Source organism: Grampus griseus, assembly GCF_964374135.1.
Source record: "Grampus griseus genome assembly, chromosome: 3".
Taxonomy (NCBI): domain Eukaryota; kingdom Metazoa; phylum Chordata; class Mammalia; order Artiodactyla; family Delphinidae; genus Grampus; species Grampus griseus.
Genome location: NC_139019.1, coordinates 126,697,266 through 126,711,715, shown reverse-complemented (window position 1 = coordinate 126,711,715; position 14,450 = coordinate 126,697,266). Strand labels below are relative to the sequence as shown.

Sequence of the window (14,450 nt, the reverse complement as noted above, 5' to 3'; positions counted from 1 at the left end):
CTAAAAATAGAACTACCATACAACACAGCAATCCCACTACTGGGCATATACCCTGAGAAAACCAAAATTCAAAAACAGACATGTACCACAATGTTCATTGCAGCTCTATTTACAATCGCCAGGACATGGAAGCAACCTAAGTGTCCATCAACAGATGAATGGATAAAGAAGATGTAGCACATATATACAATGGAATATTACTCAGCCATAAAAAGAAACGAAATTGAGTTATTTGTAGTGAGGTAGATGGACCTAGAGTCTGTCATACAGTGAAGTCAGTCAGAAAGAGAAAAACAAATACCATATGCTAACACATATATATGGAATCTAAAAAAAAAAAAAGGTTCTGAAGAACCTAGTGGCAGGACAGGGATAAAGACGCAGACGTAGAGAATGGACTTGAGGACACAGGGAGAGGGAAGGGTAAGCTGGGACGAAGTAAGAGAGTGGCATGGACATATATACTCTACCAAATGTAAAATAGATAGCTAGTGGGAAGCAGCTGCACAGCACAGGGAGATCAGCTCTGTGCTTTGTGACCACCTAGAGGGGTGGGATAGGGAGGGTGGGAGGGAGGGAGACGCAAGAGGGAAGAGATATGGGAACATATGTATAATTGATTCACTTTGTTATAAAGCAGAAACTAACACACCATTGGAAAGCAATTATACTCCAGTAGAGATGTTTAAAAAAGAAAAAGAAAAAAATCCTGAGATGTGATCAATGAGAAAATATGCAGCCACAACAAAGGAGGAATTCTCCTCAAGTTAAAAAGATTTATTACAATTCTAGCCTTCATGTGAGCCCAGAACCCGGGGCTGGTCATGGGTGATTAAGTTGTCATGAGAGGACAGGACAGTGAACAAAGCCAGGCACGTGACATGAGTCCACCTCTCTTCGCTGGATCCCTGCTCCACAGAGTGGCTGCTGGTGGGTCCGCCTGTTCAGCCTCTGCCCCACTCACCCTGACAGTGCTCCAAGGCCAGGGCAGGCAGCCTCGTGATCCCTGAGCTCACAGCTCTGAGGCCGCCTCCACTCCCCCAGCACTGGAGGAGCATTCTAGGGTCAGGCACTATGGCTTTGACCCGATGGAGGGAGACACAGTGGTGGAGGAGTTGTCTCAAGGTTAAAAGGACAAGGCATGCATGTTCTTATATCCAAGGCCACGAACTGGCCACCCATGAGCCAACCAGATTTCCCCAGTGACAAGTCTGTTTGGCCCCTTTTGCCTGCTCAGTATTTAAAAAAATAATTCGTTGCCAATATTTAAAAATTGATTTCATATAAAAGTCTGGATTTCTGGCTTCTCGAGTGAAAAAGAAATTGAGAATATTTGGCAATGCTGGGCCCATACTCTCCTGTGGTACTCACTAGCTATAGCTAGATAGCAGCTGTCCCTACGGACCAGATGTGCCCTTCCCAACTCACCCCACTCCCCACATCCCTGATTATACCCCCAGCTCGAGACTGGGCAGCAGCTGCCTCAGATCAGTTATGTTATACAAAGGAAAAAATGGAACATGTGCTGGCAAACAACAAGTTCCTTGTGGTCTCATCACGTACTGATGTCTTGCGCTTTGCCCTGCAGGTACCTGAGTTCGCAGACTATCTTAAACACAGAGCATTCTCAGATATCTCTCCCATCACATGCCCTGCCGCTCCAGGATACACTGTGCCCCACTGTTAACTGGGCAAGTCTAGAAAAGAATACTAAATCATAGACGTTAATGGAGGAACAGACTGAGATTGACTCCTTCAGACCCTTCGTTGTAAGAGGGGGGTGGGAGTAAAATGAAAACTGTTAGTACTCTCCCTCTGCTTTTAGGTCAGCGATGCACACAAAAAATCAATGAGAAAAATCATAAAGGTACTTCAGGAGACCAAGACTGGGTCAGCCTGAACGTGGGGTCACAAAATGTGTTAGCCCCCTTCCTTGACCATTTAGAAAATGAGTTGAGCTCTTAGAGAGAAAGCCATGGGGGTGAGGAGGAAAATGCAGTGGCCAGCCCAGTAGATGTCCTGGGCTGTCAAAAACCACCAGGCTCGGGGCTTTCCTGGTGGCGCAATCGTTGAGAGTCCGCCTGCCAATGCAGGGGATACAGGTTCGTGCCCCAGTCCGGGAAGATCCCACATGCCGCAGAGCGGCTGGGCCCGTGAGCCATGGCCGCTGAGCCTGCGCGTCCGGAGCCTGTGCTCCGCAACGGGAGAGGCCACAACAATGAGAGGCCTGTGTACCGCAAAACAAAAAAGCAAAAAAACAAACAAAAAAACCACGAGGCTCATTCTCCTTTAGGTTAGGGCTGCTGGCCCACACCTAAAAATTTTGTAGGTGGCATAAAATGACTTTCAGCGGGAGAGTGTCATCATTGTAGAAAGGGGCTTGAGAAAGGACAGAGAGTAGAATCTGGCCTTGGCCAACGTAAGACAGAAGAAGAGGATGCCTTCCTACATCCCCTTCATTCTGCTGTGGCAGGTGCCACCTTATTTGCTCTTTAGGGAGGCGGAGATTTTGACACAGCCCAGATGCTCCCCGTTGATGCTTATGGTGATCTTCGAGCGGTAGTTCCCACTGCTGAGCCAGCTGGGCAGCTCCAGGTCAGGCAGGAAGAAGTCAGACTTGGGAAGTGAGTAGGTACCCTGTGGGAAAGGCAGTGGACCACAGGTCAGTGAGAACCTACAGATGGGACTCTCTCCTGGAGTGACCTCTAGGAATGCAGCTGCAAACCGCCCCTCCTCCCACCCTCCTAAGAGCCAGGCAGAGCACAGAATGTGACAGCAAAAGGACACCAGAGGTCAGATCGAGCTTCAGGTCTCCCATTCACAGTTGGATAAACCAAGGCCCCCAAAAGATAAGTGATTCAGGATAGATCATATCAATTTACACCCACAGACATCCAGGTCTGCAAGAGAATGTCTCCAAACCCCATGTCTCTACTCTAGTCACGGTGGGAATGCTCTCCCCTCCCTATACTTACTCGTTTGAAGGGACAGTGACAGGGAAGCCCATAGGTGTGCAGGGGTTCTGGGCAGGGATTCTCATCGGGAGTTAACACTTCAAGCACATTACAGAAGTTCTCGTAGGTGCAGCTGCCAAGTTGCTCCACACATGGGACTTTGACCCAAAAGCCAGCCACTTCCTTCTCCAGAGTTAGTACCACCTGGTGAGAGAGTTGGAGAAAGTGTAAAATTCCAAGGCAAACATACCAGTTCCTCCGCCTCTTTAAAAGGTCAGCCTTTTATTTTAACAGAGTCTTTAATTGGATGGGATCTGGGAGATATTCTGATCGAGAAATGACAGTATTGTGGCACATGCTCCAACACTATCCTTTCCTGTGCCCGTGGCTGACATTAATAATCAAATGTAACATTTTTCCCCCTGCACTGAACCACAGTCTTATAATTCTTTAGGGAGTCACTACCCATTGGTTGAAGTTGAAATGCACTTGTCATCTAACTGCTAATTGGCTAACTGTGGCACTGCTTCTAGACTTTCCTTCTCAGCCCAATCTTGGCTTCAGAACCTTTTCCTTCAGAGGACTTCAGGCAGCTACCACCAACTGATTGGAGTTGGTTACCAAGATGAAACCCATCTGCTATTCTTGGATCCTATTTTCTCTGTACAGCCATAGAAGACAGAACTGAAAACAATAGGAATTTACAGAGGGATCATTCTGGGATTGCTATTAGGAAGATCTTAACAATCATAGTGAAGTTACAACAGATGGAACTACCTGAAGAAGAGATGGGCTGCCTGGACCCTGTTGCGGAAGCTACAAAAGGACTCCTGCACCCAGAGAGAAGCTGGATGGGGAGACCTGTGAGTACTTCACACCTCTATGCTGCCACGATTCTGCTCCTGTTCTGGAGGTGGGGGCTGACCAGTTGTGCATGGCACGGGCTAAGCATTCACTAAGTATTAGCTGCCTGAGAGCCAAATGAGTGGTGTCTTAGGGACCATGATCGTATCCCCCCAAAGGTGTCAGGGAAAAGTGTCGGGAAAGGGCAGGAGGAAGTCTGATTCTCTGTGGGTGTAATGGCAGGAAACCACTCTCGGCTGTAACATCACAGCATTCTGTGAATCCCAGCCCCCAAGCTCACTTGATTCAGGGCTTTTGTTTCTAAGAGACAAATCCTGGATGGGCACTATTCCCCTTGAGCCTGCTGGGCTCAGACTGGCTCCCCGGGCTGTGGACTCAGTCTTCCAACTGCCCCAGGTGTCAGGATCCAGGTCCAGGAGGAAGGGATAAGTCCGCGCAGCCTGTATCCTGAGTGGACAAACTCAAATTTGCCTCATCCCACTCTGCTGACCCACATGTTATTCCCCACCCCGAGTCATGCACGGTCCCCTCCCAGCCCTCCTGTCTCCTCTCCTGCCAAGCCTGCTTCAACCCCTTTGCCTAGAAAGAGCTGAGGGCCTGGAGTAGAATGCTACTTCGGCCACTTCCTACTCTTGTGCCCTTGGGGAATTTCTTCTGTCTCCATTCCCTTATCTCCAAAATGGGATATTTTAAGAGTGTCTGCCTCTCTCACAAGGTCCCAATGAGTGAGACAATGCCTGTCAAACACTTAGCATAGTGCCTGAAATCCAAAAATTACTTCCTGCTGGACTTCTCCCCTCCATACCCCTCCTTGTTTTGCTAACACCCCAATGAAAATGGTTGAGCCAGTTCTGCCCTGAACAAGAAAGAACACCCAGCTGAGGGGATCAGCGGGGACCAAGTCCTGCCTGGGCTCCTCCCACCACACTGGAAGCCTGTGGGGCTGCATCCACCAGGAGCCAGGCCTCTCCCAGCCAGGACAAGCACAGCACAGGAGGTACTCAGCGGGGGCACCCCGAACTTAAGGCAACAGCCATGCCTGCCGTTTGGGGATTACAAACCATGGCTGATTTTCCAGTCCTTGTTCTCAGTCTACTTGTTCATAGGGCTCAGAAGAGCAAGCAGGGGGAGTTCCCTGGGCGGTCCAGTGGTTAGGACTTGGTGCTTTCACTGCCATGGGCCCGAGTTCAAGCCCTGGTTGGGGAACTAAGATCCCACAAGACGTGCGGCGTGGGCAAAAAAAAAAAAAAAAAAATTCAAGCAAAGCTGAGTAATAAAGGACCGTCAATCCCTCTACTCCAGGACTACCTTAGCACCTCCACAGCTCAACCTAAATAAACCCCTGTGTCATGGGACCTGGTTCCACAAGACAGACAGAGGCACTGACGGGTAATGGAATCACGATCCCTGTACCCACCAGGGTGCTTGGGCAAGTCCCTTCCCCCCTCAGGCCTCTGCTCCTCCATCTTGACCATGGAGTATTTGGATCTCATGATCTTGAAGAGACCTACCAGTTCTGACATCCTAAGAGTCCAAGTTTCTTGCAAGTTGAAAACAATGACTTTTCTCTTGGCCTCTAGCTCAGGGCTAGGCACACAAGGCTCTAGATAAAGACCCACTGATAGGGGCTTCCTTGGTGGTGTAGTGGTTAAGAATCCACCTGCCAGTGCAGGGGACACGGGTTCGAGCCCTGGTCCAGGAAGATCCCACATGCCGTGGGGCAAATAAGCCTGTGCGCCACAACTACTGAGCCTGCGCTGTAGAGCCCACGAGCCACAACTACTGAGCCTGTATGCCACAACTATTGAAGCCCACGTTCCTAGAGCCTGTGCTCCACAACAAGAGAAGCCACTGCAATGAGAAGCACATGCACCGCAACGAAGAGTAGCCCCCGCTCGCCGCAACTAGAGAAAGCCCACACACAGCAACAAAGACCCAATGCAGCCAAAAATAAATTAATTAAAAAAAAAAAAAAGACCCACTGTTGGCAACTGACTTGAAGGGGAGACATTTTGATGAGATCAGGGAAGGGGCAGTTATATCTCAGTCACAGGGCTCAGGCAGGGGCATTGCAGGTACAGGACTTTAGAGGGGAAGAAAAAGGTAAACCATCAGGGCTGAAAGCTACATGTCTAAAAGCCTGAAATAAGTGTACATGCCAAATGTGGTAGCAATTTACGATTCCTGAGGATGGGGAAACCAAGGTCTCAGAGGCTGGAACTTGAGAGCTCAAAGAAGGGAGTTCTAAATTATGCCAAATCCTGTGGAACACATCAAAAGAAAAAGGCGTTCCTGGACAGACTCTAACCTTGCCCATGGCTCACAGAATCTGGCGAATCCAACTTCTAAAAATTGTAGCTGGCATCAAGTCCATCCAGGTTCCAAATGGGACTTTTTTTTCCTCTTAATTTTTTGTTATTTAATTTATTTATTTTTGGCTGCGTTGAGTCTTCATTGCTGCGCGTGGGCTTTCTCTAGTTGCGGCGAGCGGGGGCTACTCTTCGTTGCAGTGCCTGGGCTTCTCACTGCGGTGGCTTCTCTTGTTGCAGAGCTCGGGCTCCAGGGAAGCCCCAGATGGGACTTTTGATTGAAGAAATTTCACTTCAACAAGGTCAGAAGAGGAGGAGGTTTCTCTCTTGCCACTAACAGGTGCGTGGCCTGGACCAGTCACTCCTCTCTGGGCCCCAGTAACAAGGAGAGAAGCCATTAACCTTAAGAGCCCTTCAGGCTCATACAGTGCTTGCATCCTAGCAGCTCTCCTGGGGGGCGGGGTTCTTTGCTGTCAAGGGGAAAGTCCTGGCATACTCCGCTGCTAAAACTCCAAGCACTAATTCCACCTCCCTGCCAGAAAGAGCTCAGGAATAGGAAACATTAGACAGATAAGGACACCAGCCTTGAATGCTGACCTGGGGCAAGTTGCTTCCTTCTCTGAGCTTCAGTGTCCCTTATCTGTAAAAGGAGACTCATCATCTTTTCTCCTACCCAAGTGGTGAGAGGCTTTCATTTAATAGCTAGTATGCACATACCCTAAAGAGATAAAGGAACCAAATCAAAACTATATACATAAGAGAAATGCAGGAGGAAGGGAAGGGGCAGTGGGAATCTGAGTCCAGTTTTAAAAAGCTCAACGGCCCAAATTTAGGACAGGTAATAAAGTACAGACTGACGATGGTTCAACTTACAATTTTTCAACTTTACGATGGTACAGAAGCAATACACATTCAGTAGAAACTGTACTTCCTGTTATGAACTGTGATCATTTTCAGGGCTAGCAATATGCAGTTCCATTCTCTCTGGTGATGCTGGGAAGTGACAGGAAGCCACAGCTCGCAATCAGCCATGCGATCACGAGGGTAAACAACTTAAACCATCCTGTACCCAGACAACCATTCTGGTTTTCACTTTCAGTACAGTATTCAATATTCAACACCTTATCATAAAATAGGCTTTGTGTTAAATGATTCTGCCCAACTGTAGGCTAATGTACATGTTTTGAGTGTGGTTAAGGTAGGTGAGGCTAAGCTGTGATGTGTCGTAGGTTAGGTGTATTAAATGCATTTTCGACTTAACGAGATTTTTCAACTTATGCTAGGTTCACTGGGACGTAAGTTGAGGAAGATCTATAATAGAAGATGGGTGGGGGGGAACCCATCTTAATGGCCTACAAAGAAGCCAGAAAAAGGCTGGGGGGAGAAAAACGAGTTCACCAGCTTTTTCCTTCCAAGTCAGTTGTACTGCATCAGTGTTCCTGGAAACTGATTTGCATGGCAGTGGCAGAAGAGCAAGCATGATGGCCAGCTCGCTAAAGAGCTCTTTGCTCCAGACTCAGTGGAGGTAGTGTAGAAATGTGACCCTGGTAGAAAATCACTTGAAGAACAGCTAAAGAAAACGCAGTGACCTAGCCTGGAGAAGACTCGGGAAGAGGTGCTGGGCAAAGCAAAGCCTGAGAGCTGTTTGCACGTACAGGACTCTGTCTGGGTCAAAGAAGCCACAGGAAGAGATTGATACTAACGGAAATATTAACAAGGGCTAACATGTACCGAGCTGGTCTTGTGTGCCAGGCCCTGTGCAAGGAACTATCCATGTTATTAACTCAGTAATCGCTCAGAGAAATGTATGAGGTAGGGGCTGTGATTAACCAAGTCAAAGGGTAGTTTCAGGTACACAGATTCCAAATCAGAAATCCTTTTAAAGAGTCAAAAGGAAACTGGTGCCAGAAGAGATCTGCACCAGGACCGGCTGAAGGCATACAAGAATACAGTGTATATCACAACTACTAAGCCCACATGTTCCGGAGCCCGCGTGCCACAACTAGAGAGAAGCCCCGTGCCCTGCAATGAAGAGCCCGCATGCCGCAACTAAGACCTGATGCAGCCAAATAAACAAATAAATATTAAAAAAATAATAATATGGTATAAAGGTAGCAATGCAAACCAGTGAGGAAAGGACTATAATATATGGAGTTGCAATGGATACACAGAAAGTTTCTATTGTTCTGTATGAAAACATGCAAATATCCACCCCCAAAGCAGGCAACAGGCATGAATGAACTGGTTATTCCTAAACAAAAACACAAAAGGCAAATAAACTTATGAAAGGACATTTAACAAATCTATGCTGCTTTTGCTGCTCTGGGATTCCAGCATTCCAAAATTATTCAGTTCCCTGAGCATACATGCCTCAGGGCCCTCCCTCTGGCCCATAGCACCTTCCCTCCAGCACCTCCCTGAACCTGCCCACCCCTGGGCTCACCTTCAGAGGATCTTTGAGGTACGCAGTGGTCCTGACCTCAGCACTGACGGTCATGTTCCCAGGAATGACAATGGGGTCAGGTTCCACAGTCAGGCTGTTGATCACCACAGGGTCCTTCCCCTCATCGCAGTTATCCCAGGAAAAGCTACTGAGCTGGGAGAGCTAAGGACAATAAGGCAGCAAGAAAAGAAGAGAAAAGAAAAGTTGACAGAAGGAACTGTCACAGGTTAGAAGGATTAACAGAGCAGTTTACTGACAGTGTGCCCATCGGCGAGGTACCTGCCCTCTATGAGCTTCATCTGCAACTCCACATCCGTAAACCTGGAATAACATCGGTCCTACCCATTCCATAGGCAGGACTAAACTAAAAGACAATCTCCCAAAAGTGTGCCGTGAACTATAGAGCACAGAATCACAGACCTTGAACTTCAAAATAGGAGACTAACCATATCCACCTTTGGTAGATACCTTCTCTGATCTCTCACCTCCCTGCTCTCCACTCCTCTCCAGCTAGTCTTGGCATCTCCTTAGAGGGAGGCTTTTGGAGGATTCGGCTTGGCAGCCCATGCCCAGAACCTTATTCACGTCACAGCCCAGGCCCAATCCAGGGCCAGGAACAATAGGGAACACAAAACACAGTGGGAAACATAGCAACATCTAACACCCTACCCTCAAGGAGGCACAATTAGCCCAGGGAGGGACTAGGACACACCTGAAAAGATCCCCAGTGGGCCCTCTGTTGATGAACAATCCCTAGTGAACAAACTTGCACAATCCTAACCAGTGCTTTCTTTTTCTTTTCCTCTTTTTTTTTTTTTTTGCGGTATGCAGGCCTCTCACCGTTGTGGCCTCTCCCGTTGCGGAGCACAGGCTCCGGACGTGCAGGCTCAGTGGCCATGGCTCACGGGCCCAGCCGCTCCACGGCATGTGGGATCTTCCCAGACTGAGGCACAAACCCGTGTCCCCTGCATCGGCAGGCAGACTCTCAACCACTGCGCCACCAGGGAAGCCCTAACCAGTGCTTTCTTAACTCCCATTGCGCATGCCCTGCCCTGTCCCACACCCCACGTCCTTCCCCTCCCCTCTGCTGAGCCATATCTCCTCCTCTTCCTCCACATCCCCCAAGAGGTCTCCTGATTCCTCATTCCACCATCGCGTCCAACTACACATGACCACTGACTCCCCACTCCCACAGAACCCTGTCTATGATCTTTAACACTTCCTATACCATGCAGACTCTGCCCACCCACTCACACCTTTCCCAGCCCCCTGAAGGCCACCTGCGAGACTTTCAACATTCCCACCACACACATCCCATCTTAGAAGGAAAACCTGCCAGTACCACGTCCCCAAGTTGACCCCCGTCATCAACACAGCCACGGGTAGGTGGGCCAAAAGAGAATACTTAACCCAGGCCAGGTGGACAGATTCTCTCTGCCTCCAATTTGGGAAGTGAGACAGAGGCAAAATCATTCAGAGGACTTTGGGCTTTGAGCTGTTATGGAGTCATAAGCTTTAAGTCAGAGCCAGAACACCCAGACTCATGACCAAGCCAAAGGGACAAGAACTAAGGGCTCTGCTGGTCTGTGGAAAAGAGAACAGAGTCGCCCCCTGCCTCCGGCCCCCTATCTAAATAGGCAGTGAGGGGGGACAGCCAGGGGCATGGTTTTAGACTAAGCTATAGGTAAATCAAGGCTTTAGTTAGACATGGCTTGAAATCATAGCTCGACCACCATATCATGTGACTCTACAGGCCAGTTTCCCCTTTGGAGCTGCAACTTCCACATCTTTTAAGTGCAGTCATTTCTACTTTCCTCCCAGACCTGGTGCGAGGGTGAGAGCATGTACGTGAAGCTCATAACACAATGCCAGGCACAAAGCATGAGCTGGCTCCCTAAATGATAGCCATTAGACATCCCAGCCGCCACTTCCTGCCATTAGTTCCACGAGATTACCTGGAATAAACTTCCCTTTACTTGAGCTTCTTGAAATGGGCTTCTGTCCCTTGGAATGAAGCATTGGGCCATGACTAAGAAAGGCCTGATTCATTCCTGCATTGACCACAGCCCCTTAGACAGGGTAGGTACCAACAAATGTTTCCTTCAACATTCATTGCGCAGATATTTATGAAACAGTGATCACAGGCCCGGGGCCAAGGGCTGTTCACAGAGGTAAACAATTAGAAATGTGCCTGCCCTTCGGTGAGGAGCTTACAGTCCAATGTAAATAACGATTACCCACTATGATCTCTGGGTGCCATAAAAGAAACAAACAGAGGGTCGTGTTGAGAGTAACAAGACTCACTTAAATAGGGTGATGAGGAAGTTATAATCCTGCAGGATGAGGAGTCAGCCACGCAAGTACTGAAGGAATGTCCAGGCAGAGGGAACATGGGCAAAGGCCCCGCACTGGGAAGATGCTCAGCTGCTCTGGGCCCTGCAAGGCCAGTGGGCTAGATGTAGTGGATGAGGCACCCAAGTAAGCTTAGAGGGGTGGCAGGGTCATTTAATTCCTGCCAGACCTCATAGGTCATCCTCAGGAGGCTGGATTTCCTATAAGTGCAATGGAACGCCATTGCAGGAGAGGGCCACGCTCTGGTTTATGGTTGAGAATGGACTGCAGAGGGTTACGTTTAGAACACGGGAGATCAATGAGAAGGCCACTATCAAATGAAAGCATGCCTGGGATTAAGAGTTGGGCTGGAGGATGGGTAGGAGGACTAGCCATCTTCTAGAGCTGCTTTCACAAATTCCAAGGCAGCCTGATTCACAGCGAGGATTGATTCCAGGCTGGAGGAAGTGTCCAGAGTACCCCACTCCTCCCGCCCTCAGGCTCTGGGGAGACTTAACAAGGTGGTTTCTCGATGGCTGACTAGAGGCTTCTGTCGCAGTGAATTCTGCAGCTGAGTCCAGTCTCATCCGGAAAAGGAAGCATGATGTGTTAGCAATGCCCACTAAGGGCAAGCCTGGCACCAGATACTTGTCATCCCAGCCTAGGCTAACGTGGGAAGAGGCAACGTATAGCAGAGGGCAAAGGCACAGCTGTGGAGGCAGAAATATGCGTCCAAATCACAGACCTGGATTAAAACCACACCTCAGCCACTCTCACTAGCTGAGAACATGCGTCAGTTGACCCCTCTTGAGGCTCAATTTCCTCATATATTAAATGGGCATAACTATATCTTCTCACAGGGCTACTGTAAGAGTGAGAAGTTTGTATACAGAAAGTACAGGTCACAACTCCTCGACACTGTCACGGCCATGAAAACACAAGTCTGAGAAACTGTCACAGACCAGAGGAGACTGGGGAGACAGGACAACGCATGCAATGTGGTGCCCGAGACTGGATCCTGGAACAGAAAGAGGATGTTAATGGGAAAACTGGTAGAATTCAAATAAAGTCTAGAGTTTAGCTAGTGGTCATGTACCTAAGCTGGTTTCTCAGTCTTGACAAATGTACCATGGTAATACAAAATGTTAACATTAGAGGAGACCGAGTGAGGAGTGTGTGGGAACTCTGTACTGTCTTTGCAACTTTTCTGTAAGTCTAAAATTACTCCCCTAAAAACGTTTATTAGGGAAATAAAGAGCAAAGCACTTGGCTCAACACATAGCACACAGTATGTGCACAATAAATGACATTAGACAGTTATCAGAGAGTCTATTAGACAGTTATAAGAGAGTCTATTAGACAGTTATCAGAGAGTCTATTAAGTACCTATTTTGCACCCAGCCTGGGGCTAGACATTCTCCCCTTTTATCTAAGGATCACCACAGCCCAGGGGCATGAGACCGGGTTAATGCTTTTGGAGGAACTGGAACTGCCCGTTTCCTGATGCTCAAACACTCACTATCACCCCACAGCCTTCATGTGGCCCAGGGTTTCAGGGTAAAGTTCCGCATCACATGAGCCCAGAGAAGACCCGGTGATAGCAGATAAGAATGGAAAGTGCCCCTTGCTGTGTAACCTCAGATGAGTTCCCCATCCTCTATGGGGCTGGGTAAGGTGGGTGAACTCCCTGATGTCTCATGGCCTCTCTAAAACTGTCAACGTAAGACCCTCTGGTCTGGGACGGCATCCAGAGCCAAGACGTGTAGGAGAGCGGGGATGTAGGACTGGTTCCAGACTTAGCCACACCACCTCATAGTGGTCAGACCTGGAGCCAAGAGGAACATTCTCAACCTACACTCAGGGACTAACTGTGAACCCTCCGGGCCAATAAGGCCAAGAGTTCTTTGCTCCTCCATTCAATAGGCAAAATAGACTCCTTGCCCCTGGGGCAGGGTGAGGCCGAGCCCACTGGCTTCTATCACTTTATGAGTTTAAGATATAAGAGCTTTTCCATCCACGGAAGCATTTCCCCTCACCCACAACCATCAAAGAAAGGCAGGTTGGCACTATCCAGCCCATTGTACAGATAAGGAGACCAAGGCTTAAGGAACCCAAATGCCACTCCCATGGATTAGAGACAGAGGAGGAATCAGAAGCCAAGCCTCCTAGTCCTATCCCACTTTCCCTCACACCGCCCTGTTCCTGGCTCTGACAAATATTTCCAAGGAGGTTGGCAGGAGGGGACCTAGGCTGGGCCTCTCTCTTTGACTGCTGCCAGAGATACCAAGTGTCTGGCCCCCAGGTATGCAGCAAAGAGGCCATGGAACTAGGCTTCTCTACTTCTCAGAATGACAGAACTTCCCCTTTCCCAGGGTCTGGAGCACAGGGTGCGTGAGAAGATAAGGGAGAAGCTTGTAGGCTGTTGCCTCTGCATGCCTCACACCCAGGAGCAGGGCTGCACCTTTGTCGCCAGAGGAGCAAGAATGGACCTTCTGGCCTGAAAAGCCTCTCAAACCCACCCACCCACGAGGAGGAGCAGCGCCTCAGAGCAGTACAGAGGGGAGGGAAAAGGTTCCAGGCATTTTCATGGCGGAAAAGAGAGGGCACGTAAACGGGGCTGCGTCTCTGGGCCTGGGATTAGAGCCTTGGTCTTGCAGTTCCGTAAAATTTCACTCAGACGTTTGGAAAGAGGACAGGAGTACAGACGGGACTGAGATCAACCCTTCCAAAACAGTCTGGAGCAGAGCAAAGCCTTACAGCCCACCCCTCTGTACAGATGGGGAAACTGAAACCCGCAGAGAGCAAAGGACCCACTCAGAATCCCACAGTTAGTGACTTTGGGAGGCTCTGCTGAAAAGAAGTAATTCTAGAGACCGGAAAGGCCACCCCCATATCCCACCCCAGCCCGCACATCCCGAGCTGGGCTGGGATGCTGGAAGCAGCCTCCTAAAGGATAGGATGCTCACCCGGTTCGAGAAGACGCGTGCAGCAGCCGCTGGGCCGGCGAGAAGCAAGCCTAGGGAGATGAGGAGAGGAGCCTGCATCAGAGGGTTCATCGCAAAGGGTGAGTCCTCACCGGGTTAACTACAAGGTTCGTGGAGGCGACGACGCCTTTAAATGCCTGCCTGTATTGGTTATGCAAAGCTGTGCATTTCTAGGCAAAGCTGAGTGCGGCCACTTCCCCGTGCGTCCCGTCCCCTCCGGATCTGAGATTTCGGGGCCGGGGATTGGACAGAACTCTCCCGGATCCGCCCCCCAAAGGTTCCTCCTTTAGCCCCGCACTTCGCCCGTGGGCGACAGGCCCCGCCTTCAGTGGCGAAGGAAGAGCCAGAGGAGAAAAGGGGCGGGTCGAGTACGGGGCGGGGCGGGGCCGGAGCGCGAGGCGGGGCGGGGCTGTTGTTTCTGAACTCGCGCTGTGACCCGTCGCTGCTGGAAGGGCCGTCATGTTTTTGTTCGCCCAAGTCCTTCTTGACAAAAATATCATGCTCCCTGTCGATACTACGCTTCCCCTTAGCTGTGTTACAAATCACTGTGTCTTTTAAATAATTA

The 14,450-nt window shown here is 49.4% G+C and overlaps 1 protein-coding gene across 1 annotated transcript; it reads right to left on the bottom strand.

Moving 5' to 3' along the window:
- Window positions 1-762: 762 nt before the first annotated feature.
- GM2A (ganglioside GM2 activator) lies at window positions 763-14,093 on the bottom strand. The gene is made up of 4 exons (XM_082651256.1): window positions 13,868-14,093; window positions 8,571-8,732; window positions 2,976-3,158; window positions 763-2,637 (listed from the first exon to the last, which is right to left on the bottom strand). Exons 1-4 carry the CDS (start codon window positions 13,955-13,957, stop codon window positions 2,482-2,484), a joined length of 591 nt encoding a protein of 196 aa, XP_082507382.1. The 5' UTR covers window positions 13,958-14,093; the 3' UTR covers window positions 763-2,481.
- Window positions 14,094-14,450: the final 357 nt, after the last annotated feature.